The sequence below is a fragment of the Leptinotarsa decemlineata genome, unplaced genomic scaffold (genome assembly GCF_025532065.1).
Source record: "Leptinotarsa decemlineata unplaced genomic scaffold, Ldec_3_MD MMD2_tig00078422_RagTag_RagTag, whole genome shotgun sequence".
Taxonomy (NCBI): Eukaryota; Metazoa; Arthropoda; class Insecta; order Coleoptera; family Chrysomelidae; genus Leptinotarsa; species Leptinotarsa decemlineata.
The window spans coordinates 17,452,862-17,465,547 of record NW_027412747.1 but is presented as its reverse complement, the minus strand read 5'-3'; the positions used below and the strand labels follow the sequence as shown (position 1 = coordinate 17,465,547).

General features: G+C 31.4%; 1 protein-coding gene across 1 annotated transcript in view; it reads left to right on the top strand.

Moving 5' to 3' along the window:
* Dyb (Dystrobrevin) overlaps positions 1–12,686 on the top strand; it is a 40,115-nt gene that overhangs the window by 12,869 nt on the left and 14,560 nt on the right. The window contains exons 13-16 of the mRNA XM_074186504.1: positions 97–268; positions 5,010–5,406; positions 7,977–8,093; positions 10,876–10,896. Of these exons, the coding sequence (XP_074042605.1) occupies positions 97–268; positions 5,010–5,406; positions 7,977–8,093; positions 10,876–10,896 (707 nt within the window). The remainder of the gene's footprint in view (positions 1–96; positions 269–5,009; positions 5,407–7,976; positions 8,094–10,875; positions 10,897–12,686) is intronic.

Here is a 12,686-nt window from a genome sequence, read left to right as displayed (position 1 = left end):
AAACAGTGCTGATAACCCGTAGTCATTACATTTATTTTAAAAATATAATATATAATATAATATAAAATATAATATCGTACTGAATTGTTAAAATAGGCGACAACAAGAGCTAGAATCTAGTGGTCATGGTGCTGATAATCCAGTATTGATGAATGAACTGAGGGCTTTGCGAATGAGGAAAGATGAATTGGAAACACATTTGACGACACTACAGGACTCGAGGCGGCAGCTTATGATGCAACTTGAAGGACTCATGAAAATGTTGAAGGTGTGTATTGTTTGTGGCATATTTGGTCTTGAGCACATGGTTTTTCTAAAATTCCTTCGAGTGGCTGAAAGAGATGCTTCCTCCACAAATCAATATGAAATAATCACCCTTCATTTCCATTTTTGAAATTAAATCTGCACAGTTCAGATTGGGTGTATTACTCAGAAACAAATAGATACCTACAGAACATCTAATCAGAATCATTTACTCATCACAAAATAATACACATTGGGTGGTGAAAACTACAGAATATCTAACTTATCGGACTAGTCAAATAAGATATTTGTATACGAAATAGATTTATTAAAATTGATAAAATATAGCCAATACAATATTTAGTGTTATATATGTATAAAAAATAGGGATGGGCAAAATGGAATGCAACAATGACAATAAATATATAAAGAAGAATATAATAAGAATGTACAATTATAACAGTTAGACAACAAATTTACTTGAGGTTTGTACAGCTATAATTTTAAAATATATTTAGAATCCCAGAAACTCTTCTACGCTATATAAAGCTTTATCACTGAGATATGTTGATATTCTAGTCCAGGGGTCTCCAAACTACGGCCCGCGGGCCAAATCCGGCCCGTCAGTGTCATCAATCCGGCCCGTCAGTGTCATCAATCCGGCCCGCGACAGCCAATGATATACTGTCATCAATCTGGCCCGCGACAGCCAATGATTACCTAATTGTTGATACTATTGCTGTGATAAGTTGAAGAGGAAAACACAGAATGATAATTACTCGATTTTATTTACTTGCAAGGTAAAACTCAACGACCGAAATGATGACAAAGAAAACTTAACTGAAGTATCTAAGTTTAAGCATATTAATAACTAACAAATAATTGAAATGAATCACAGTAAAACAAAAACACTAATGAGATTTATGTGATTTTCCACCGACAATACTTTGTAGTTGTGGATCAATTTTACTTGTACCAATTATCAAAAGAGATTTAAGATGCTCATCGTTAATTGAGATCTGTAAACATTCTTTGTAGTACAACCATTTGATAATTTGCATAAATTTGCTCGTGGGTTGTTTTCTGTTTTTGGTACTACTTCGGGGCATATTTCTTTAAAAAATTTTCTAATTTACATAACATCTGTAGGCATGAAGAAAAACGTCTCTGAAACTGATTTTTCTTCAAGAAAAGTCAAGGGATTAATATTGGATTTTATATCTTTGGATAAATTATGTGTCATAGTGCAGTAATATTTGTTAATACAATCAGATTTTACGTCAGTTTTCGTAGGAGCAATATTCTTTTTTCTCCTGAGGTCATTGATGATTGCCCAGCTTTCTTTTTGTTTGTTTGCAGACCTTTCCATTTTTTTCATATAATGAAGTTGTTTTGCAGTCCTTGTAGTTCTATAAATGTTTTTGTACCTATTATATAGTTGAAGCCTTCATTGGTACTTAAATATTTCCGAATTAAATATAGGGATTGTAGATTTCCTGCTGAGACCTCAATGCTGTTTGTGATTCACGGCTTTTTAATTTCAGTTTTAATTTTGCTAATAGGGAACGCAGTATTAAAATTATTCGAGAAAGTTTCATATGGGATACTCCTTTGGGGTAGATCTGCTTACACGATAAGAGCTTTTCGCATGCTGAAAAAAGCCATCAGACTCATAGCTGGAGCTCCATTCGACGCACACTGTCAACCACTTCTTAGAAAATTGGGAATAATGTCTTTTCCCTGTATGTTGATTTTCTACTCACTGTTAGAAATACATAAAAAACTACTACTCTCCAAACATTCAGATCATCATAATTATGAAACTAGAAATGCGGGACAACTCAGACAGTCAAAATTTAGACTTGAAATGTCAAATTCTCTGGACGTTGAATTATTTAACAAACTTCCATGTAATGTAGCTGAATTGAATTTTAATTTGTTCAAAAGGAAAATCAAAGAGTACTTTATACGAAACTAGTACTATGTTGCTGTATCACTGCTGTTCCAATGTTTTGACAGAATCAGAATAAATGAACTTAGGCGTGCGCAGCGTTATAGAACAGTGCTTTCAAAAAATTGTTCTACAGCGCCATCTAGTGGCGAGTTACAGAAAATATGATAAACTAAAAACCTTCTCTATGAAAAATTACTTATACGTGTCAAGTTTCAACACGATCGGTTGAGCGATGTAGAATTTATCACTTACCAACCAACCAACAAACATCCATTTTCATATATTAGATTGTTTTTATTCAATACTTGATTTCATGCAAAGTACATATTCAGACTAAATATATATTTAGGAATCTTTATTTTATAATTCGATTCTATATTTGTTAATTGTTTTATAAATCATTTTCAAAATTCATATTTAATGCTGATTTTAATTTGTCCTCTCTATTTGCGGACTAATCTCATGATTTATTGATTAAAAAACTATATGCCATTGGGTTAGGTGGTAGGATGTTGGATTGGATAAGCAGTTATTTGATAGGTTGTTTTCAATCAGTGAGGTTGAATGGTATAATCTCTGAACCTTATGCAGTCAAATCAGGAGTACCTCAGGGATCCCATTGTGGTCCCGTGCTGTTTTGACTTTTCATCAATGACATTAAGACTAAAATTCAGTATTCTGATTTTCTCCTTTTTGCTGATGATCTGAAGATCTTCAGAGTAGTGGAAAATATGTATGATGCTAATCTTCTCCAAATAGATCTCAATAATATAGCAGAATTGTCTTATGCAAATTGTTTTTATCTTAATAATAAGAAATGTTTCTCAATGGTGTTTAGTAGATCACAATCAGCAATTCGATTTGATTACCAATTAGAAGATAATATGTTAGATAAAAAACAAGATGTAAAGATTTGGGAATATTATTAGACAACAAGCGTTATTTTAATAACTATGTGAACAATGTCTCCCAAAGAGCGCTCAAAATGCTTGGTTTTATTGCGAGGTCATCAACAAATTTTTCCCCTTCTACTATAAAAACTATGGTTTTTATACACCCATCTCAAATATGTTAAGATTGGGAAATACATATTGTCATAGTGTTGATTTCTTCTGCGAAAATCCAAAGATTTTTAAAAAACAAATAGCTAGATTGTTGTTCAATTGATTTCTATTTATGATTTTATGATTAGTGATAATGTTGTAAAATTGAAATTTTATTATTATTTTATATTTATATATTTCAGATATTATTATATTTTTGTATTCTGATGTGATTTCAATGTGATATAATAATAATAATAATAATATGACTTGTCGCAAATGTATATTCATAACTTGATCAAATAAAAATATATCTATGTATCTATCTAATAGCTTGCTTTGCACATGTCGACTACATTTCAATACAGAAAAAACTGAGTATCTAATCTTTCACACCAGACAAAGACTAATAAACAATCCACTCTCGATCAAACTGAATGACTTGAATATTAACAGAAAATCAACAACAAAATTCTTGGGATTAACCCTAGAGGACGATCTCAGCTGGAATGAGCATATTACAGCAACTATAAATAAATTAAATACAAAAATATATCAAATTCGATGTATGCGGAATGTGGTTGATATCGGAAGTTTGAGAAATTTCTACTTTGCTGAAATCCAGTCTATTCTACTTTATGGCATTTTACTATGGGGAAACTCTCCGGCAGCACTGCATCTATTTCTTATTCAGAAAAAAAGCAGTAAGAACTGTAAAAAATGTATCACCCTGGAATTCCTGTAAACCATTGTTTGCCTAATTGAATATTCTTCCTCTGGCCTGTCTTTATATTATAGAGGTTGCCTGCTACATCCATAAAATAAAAAACACTCTTCCCAGGTATTCGGACATACATGTCTACCAAACCAGAAATAATCAGCTAATCCATCCAAATCATAGCAATCTCCAAATAACATCAAATGGACCACTTTCAACAGGTGTAAAAATTTACAATAAATTATCCACTGGCATTAAAACTCAGCCTACACACTTCAAATTTCGAAACTCCATAAAACGCTTTCTGCAAGAAAATTTATTTTATAGCATTGATGAATTTTTATTGTAACTTTTTAAGCAAATAACTTATATCGATGTCCCTTTTGTTGTCTTGTAGTTATGTATGTAGTCTTTACTATATTTATATACATGCACTAAGACATTATATCCTGACATGTTCTATACCCTAATGGGTCCTTTGAATGAATAAACTGATTTGATTTGATGTTAGAAAACACCAAGCCAACTGCCCAGATAGTACACATCCATATTCCACAAGGAAAATAATATAAGAAATTATTCCAAACCATACTCTTCAAATAACGAGCCAGAGTCCCACAGTTATGGGAATCAAAGTGTATAACCATCTACCCCCTAATCTGAAATCACTACCCATTTGTAACTTTAAATTATTAAAACTCATAAGAATGCTCATACGGACCCCCGATCTACAGACTGAATAATTTTTTTTATGAAATCTTTTTCTAGTCTTAATGTTATATAAGTAATTAAAAAAAACTTTCTGTTTCATTTTTCATTTTTCATGATGATATCTTACCACGTAGTATCGGTTACATCAATCAATTTATTGTTATATAGTTTATTTAAATCTATACACGCACTTTATACACCAGGTACTACCACTTTGCCTCTATATAATTTTTATATTCCTTTGAATCCATTTTAGATTGTACTCAATTTCTGTACGTGACTTCATTGAATTAATAAATATTATTATTATTATTCATCGAGTATTGCCTTCCCATTATAGAACCATCAGTCATCTCCAAGAAGTACTCCGAACTCTTCGCCGCGCAGTACGAAATCTCCTCCGTTACCACCTGGCGCGACTCCAACTTCTCAGGCTAACCCGCGCAGCGCCCCGCAAACTCCGATGGGTCTGCCTCCATCCACCAATCCATCCATGGTGAATTCGATTCCTCCGTTGAACCAGCCCGAGAGGGAGAGGGAACGAGATCGATCGCAGCACATTCCCCATCAACAGGGAATGGTGGCGCCACTAGTTCTCTCAGGCAACAGAGACCAGTTGAATAGCATGCCGCAAGAGAGGGGTGAAAGGGAGAGGGGCATGCACAACAGCGACTCTCTCGTGGGAGTCGGGGGGGACGTGAGGAACGCCTTCGGTGGGTCTTCTAATATTAATGTAGGTGAGTGGAATGTTTAAAAAAGGAAATCTTACAACATACATTACATACATAAATGTAATGCCGGTGACACCCAAATCTATTATTCTTTTGAACCACACAGAGTAAATGACGCTAATAGGCGGATCAGTCATGATCTCGATACATTTTCATCCCTTGCTGAAAATATGTGCTTAATGAATAATACATCTAAGTCGAAATTACTAATATTCGGTCCAAAATATCACGGAGATGTTGTAAAACAACAACTCAATGTTAGTATAGGTTCTTATGTATTGGAAATTGAGAAGGAAGCAAAAAATCTTGGGGTTACTATAGATAGTGATCTCCGATTTGATTCCCCTGTGAATAAATTAATCCAGAAAGCTTCCCTTTCAATCAAGCTGATTTACGGAAATCGAAAATTCCTCCCTAAAAACACAAAAACTACTTTATGTGACAGTCTCGTTCTTTCATCTTTGAACTATGCAGATGTACTCTATGGACCATGCGTCATAATTAGGAACAAGAAAGGACTCCAGAAGATTCAAAACTCCTGTCTTCACCTTATTCATGGGGCACATAGAAGGAACAGAATCTCATCAAAGCTGTCAGAAACTTGTTGGCTCAATATGGAAAACCGAAGGTCATTACACTCAGCGTGTTTCTATCATAAGGTTATCTGTAATAAAATTCCGACCTATCTATATAATAAAATTACTTTTCGGACTGACGTACACAACTTGAATCAAAATCAAAATCAAAAAATCTTTATTTCCGTAGACCTAGGGAAGGCATGGAAAAAGTCACATAACTCAGTACAATTACAATGAGGTCACAATCATAAAACAACATAATTATAAGATATACTATATAACATTAAGACCATAAAAGGGATACAAAAATTAAAATTTAAAATTCCAAATCAGACTGAAAAAATTCATCAAGCGAATAAAATACCTTTTCACATAATAGTTTCCGAACTTTTTGTTTAAAGAGCTTTACACTAGTTATTTTTTTAATGGATATTGGGAGCTTGTTGTACAGTTTTATTGACATGATATGAGGTCCATTAGTGACCTTGGCTAACTTATGACTAGGAATTAAAATGTTATAGTTTTTTCTCAGGGTGAAGCCCGAAAGAAGACATGTATCATCTCTGTTCTGAAACTTGGAGCAATTTGATTTAACGTAGATTACGCAATTAAGAATATACATGCAAGTAACAGTTAATATATTCAACTTTGCAAAAAGTGGTTTACAGGAATCGAGTGGTTTTTTAAAACAAATTGTTCTAATAATCTTTTTCTGGAAAATTAATAAGTCACTGATTCTATTGCAGTTGCCAAAACAAATAATACAGTAATTGAGGGCAGAGTAAACATAAGCATAATAGTAACTTTTAAGAATTTCAATAGACACAAAATTACGCAGATTCCATATAACGAAACAGTGTGTCGCTAATTTCTTCAGTATGAAATCAACATGATGATTCCAATTGAGTTGGGAATCAATAAAAACTCCTAAAAATTTTTTATAGTTTACCTGTTCAATACTTTTAATCTCAGACCTAACCAATACACTACAATCAGTTTCCTGAATTGTAAAGAGAATGGTGTTGGTTTTAAGATTATTCAGAATCAAGCCATTTTTAGAACAATAATTTTGCATGTTGGATACAGCATGAATGTAAGGCATAAAGGGTTATTAACTCCTCCGATATACACTTTCTAACGATCATTTACGTATCAGATATGCAACGTTTACAAAAAACTTCCCCCTCATTTAAAACATTTCAAAATAGGTATTTTTAGGCAAAAATTGAAAATTGAACTATTAGGTAAACAAACTTAAATACTCGATAGTTTATACATATGTATATTCTTTTTTTTTGTTATTGGAATGCTGATTGATATCAGGTGTATAATGTATTTATTAATTTTCCATTTTTTTGTTTTTTGTTAGTATTTGTTTTTTTTTTTTTGTTGCCAGTTCTCGTAGCTGGCTGTGAAGGTTAAGTGGTAGAACAAACCTGTAGTGTTCTACACTGCAGTTTTGAACTTCGCCTTTAGGATGTTATATTGTATTTCACCCAATAAAGACCATTATTATTATTATTAAAACAGAATTATGTAAAATATGTTTCTAAAATGTACTTTGTGCAACTTTTGACATCTTTTCATTTCATTTGTCTCAAGAAAATTTTACATTTTATAGACACTTCCCAACCTCAACCCAAATAATCAAAGATAGATGATAGATTAACTTGTAGTCCTGGGAATATAATCGAGGTTGACAATAATAATTGTGATATGGGATATTGAAGAATAAAATATATGACCTATGTACAGAATAAAATACATTTTAAGAGATGACTAAATATGAATGTATAAAATGTAAAATGTATTAATTCTTTTGTGTAAAAATAAGAGTGAATTATGATGTATAACAGGGTACCCAGCAACCTGGAGAACCTGAATTGGTCAGGAAAAATAGAAATTTGGCAAATTTTCAGTTATTTCTTATGATTATGATATTTCTTCAGCGGATAAATGCATACCTCTCTCAATTTCAATAATGTACTTTTTTTTCAGGATCCAATGGTAATGGTACACCTGGATCTGTAGGACGATCATTGAGAAATGATTTATTAGTTGCTGCGGATTCAGTTACGAATGCCATGTCCACTTTGGTACGAGAATTGAATTCAGGTACTGATTAGTTCAACTATTTACTGTCAATGTAAGGCTTTTAAACCGTTTAGTATTACTAAAAAACTATAAACTCTGCTACTTTTAGTGTTTGTTTCTTATAGTTTTTTTTCATTAGTTATATTTGTATAAATTTCACTTAGATAATTTTCCTGATTTGTTTTATATATTTTTTTACTCTTTGTACTTATACAGGTGATTATTCGTATGTTTTGTATAAAAAAACAGTGAATCTTTGACTGAGAATGTCGATTTTGGCATGCCGAATGCCCTCTTTTGAGTACAGCATGATTTACATCACAGAAAACAGAGAAATACTCTTTTTAAATTGTTTTGTTGAATCAGTTTCTATTTCAGAATTTTATATCGTTGTTAAATCTTTGAATATTTTAGTTTTTTACTATAATATGACATGGAATATTGTGTCGCAATTGTTGAATTAAAAAAAATCTCAAGAATAAATGATATTTACAATCCTGATTTTTTTTTTCGTTTTTCCAAATGTAACGTTTATTATTTCATTTTTGGAGCTTGGTGTGGTGTTCCTAAGTAGTTTCAATAGTTGGCCAATTATTTGCAAATGAGGAATTTTGACATATTACAATATTTGTTTGAAGGTGGTTGACAATGTTTTGTGGTGTATTTCATCAGTTCGGATTTCCATTGTCTAATATAATATAAATTGATTTGAAATCCCTGAAAAAAATTAAAAAGATTAACCGAAAATAAAAAATATTATTAACAAAAATGTAAAAGACGATGAAAATGACGAAGACGATCGTAGATACTAACAATCTAAACGTCGTTAAGTAATTTGGTTTGGAATCTTTTAATTTTTGTTAATAATATTTTTTAATTTTCAGCTTTAATTAATATTTCAATTTTTAATTTTTTGGTTGTTGCTTGTATGTTATTTCTTTGTAATTTCAGTTTTTAGTTTAATAACATTGTTATTTTCGGTTGATATTTTTAATGTTTTTCAGGGATTTCAAATCAATTTATATTATATTAGACAATGGAAGTCCGAACTGATGCAATACACATTACAATATATTTTAAAAATACAAAAATATACACAATTAATACTACTACTCTTACGTTGTCCAAAATTTTTTCTTAAAAAAAAAAAATTATGAATGAAGTATACAGGGAGTGCTTGATAATTTGGTTTCAGATACTGAAACCAAATCGACATATACAGTGTGTGCATTTGAAATCAAGACACCACTACATATTCGCTATGTAAAGGAATGCAGATTCGAATTTTTATACAGATATACAGGTTGAAAGATCAAATGGAACATCAAATTATTTTTTCGAAATGATCACCTACGCCCCTGTTTAGGTGGAGGTAACTGTTATCAATGTAATACGATCGCAGGTTTCTGTTCTGAAAACTCAACATTAGATATCTTATATTGTATGAAAATGAGATTTGAAAGAACAATAAACTTAAGAGAAAACTCTTATTCTAGTTCTTGCCTAATAGAAATATTAGAGTCTCACAAGATTTCTACTCTGAGTACTAATAAAATGGATGCTTACTGTTTTCAAATAGAAATATAATTCAGCCCAGAAACGGGAGTTTTTTAAATAACACAATACTTTTCTTTATTTTTGGGAAATTTATTCTCAATTATTGAATCACTTTCTGGTCACGTGACAAAAACACGAAAAGAAAATAGATGACGTCATTTGTTCACAAACACTGCGAAAGCGTAGCTTGTTTGGTTAACATTATTTCAAAGTGATATCTAGAATTTTCTTTGAATTTCCTCATTTAGTCCTTTTGTGAATAATCCTTAGAAGTTTTCCTGTGGGAAGGAACAATAACTTCCCTGTTGAATTTAGAAATGTGAAGACTTACATGTAAGTGATAATATAATATTAGTTTGTTTGAAGGTGATTGACAATGTTTCGTGATGAATTTCACTAGTTCGGACTTCCATTGTCTACTATATAAAATGATTTGAAATCCCTGAAACAAGTAAAAAGGAATAATTAAAAAAAGAATAGCTGAAGATAACAATTATATTAAGCAAACAATAAACCTGAAATGAAATGATAGTGAAATAACCTACAAGTAAAAATATAATAATTGAATAAATAAAAATTAAAGGAATGAAAAAAGAAAATAATAAAAAAGTGTAGAGATTTCAAGTCACGTTAGTTCACGACGTTTCGATTGTTGGTATCTACAATCGTCTTTGGGTGATGACTGGACTGATTCCTCCGAGAGATGACTATTTATAGGTCGTTGAAATACTTTCACTTTCTCTGCTTTCCATTTTCCGCTTCACTGATTCCGTGAGAGATGACCGTTTTGGCGGGAGTTGGCCTATAAATAGTCATCTCTCGGAGGAATCAGTCCAGTCATCACTCGAAGACGATTGTAGATACCAACAATTGAAACGTCGGGAACTAACGTGACTTGGAATCTCTACACTTTTTTATTATTTTCTTTTTTCATTCCTTTAATTTTTATTTATTCAATTATTATATTTTTACTTGTAGGTTGTTTCACTATCATTTCATTTCAGGTTTATTGTTTGCCTAATATAATTGTTATCTTCAGGTATTCTTTTTTTAATTATTCCTTTTTACTTGTTTCAGGGATTTCAAATCATTTTATATAGTAGACAATGGAAGTCCGAACTAGTGAAATTCATAATATTAGTTTATTTTCATATGATAATTACATAGAAAACAAGTCATAAAAATTATCTAGCCTGCAGAGTACAATTTGTAAAATATGGTAACTCGGTATCTTCCTCAATCACAGTTTCATCGGGTGTACCACAGGGTTCCCATTTAGAGCCATTGCTTTTCAACCTATTTGTAAATGACTTGAAAGATGTTATTCTTTATAGTGAATTTTCTTTTGTTTGCTAATGACCTGAAGATGTTTAAAGTTATTCATGACTCAACTGATACATAATTATTACAGTATGATTTATCTAACTTTGTTCGCTGGTGTGATATAAATCTACTGCAATTAAATATAGACAAATGTCAAAAATTTACTTTTTTCCAAAACGAAAATCCCATTAACCGGCCATATAAAATCAATCAATCAGAACTGAAAACAACAACCACAATCAGAGATTTAGGAATGACTCTCGACCCAAAAATGTCATTTAAAGCTCATATTGCAAATATTACTTCTAAAGCACTAAAAATGTTACGTTTCATTCTTAGATCTGCAAATGAATTATCTCTCACTTCAATAAAAATCATATATTGTTCAATTGTTAGATCAATATTCCAATGCATTTCCACAATTTGGTGCTCATCATATCATGTGGATATTGATATGCTTGAAAGAGTTCAAAATAAGTTCTTAAGGTACTCTGCATATAAACTGGGATATCATATTGGTGAATATGACTATAAAATTATATTGGACATTCTCAACTTGAATACTCTGGCTCATAGAAGATTAGAATCAGATCTTACACTAATTCATAAAATAATCAATGGTAGCATCAATTCCCCGGAACTTCTCGAACTTATAACTTTTAACGTGAATCCAAGGAGAACAAGAAATTCGGAAATCTTCAAAGTACACTTTTGTCGCACCAACTATGGCCGGAATGAATCTGTAGGTAGAATTTTTAGACTTGCAAATATATACAAAGTAGATTTAGAATTTTTTAATTCTTCTTGGGTAACATTTAGAAAGACTGAAAAAATTATAATTCATCAACTTATTTTTACGATTTTTTTTAATTTTATTTTATATATTTTTTCATTAAACCTAGCTTAGATTACTGTTATATATATATATATATATATATATATATATATATATATATATATATATATATATATATATATGTTTGAACTTGCTAATTATTTTGTAAAACATAGGCATTGCCGTATATAAATAAATAAATAAAAATTATGAAATATGGCAGTAAAACTAATCACACAGTAAAAGGGTTAACAAGTTGAAAATGGCATACGTACGTGGACTGTTCAAAAAATTAGGCAAATGTTTAAATTTCGTGGGCTACGTACATTCGATTAGTGCGTTTTTTGTTTCTTTATATTGATACATTCGTCTTGAATGGCATGTTTAGTTTGTTGGTGAGAGGCACAAAAGTTGGAATTGTTTTGCTTGTTCGGCGATTTTCTTCTATCAAAAAAAAAGTATCAAAGAATTTGCATGAAATTTCGTCAAAAAAATGGAATTAAATGCTCAAAAACACTTGAAATGTTGACAGTGGCATACGGTGATTGTACTCTGAGTCAGATAAATGTTAACAAGTGGTACAAGCTTTTCGCAGATGGTCGGGAAGATGTAAATTGTCGAATCACTATTAGAGAAGTTGCTGAGGATGTCGGCATATCGGTTGGTTCATACCATGCAATTTTTCCGGAAATTATGGGCACGAAGCGTGTGGCAGCGAAGTTCGTTACAAAATTGCTGAATTTTGACCAAAAAAACCGTCGCATGAGCATCGCTCAGGAACTATTGAATGATGTCATCGGCAATTCAGTTCAGATTGACTATAAAGGATCCTAACTGGTCACAAATGATAGGTATATGGTTATGACATCGAAACCAAAGTCCAATCGTTCAATGGAAAA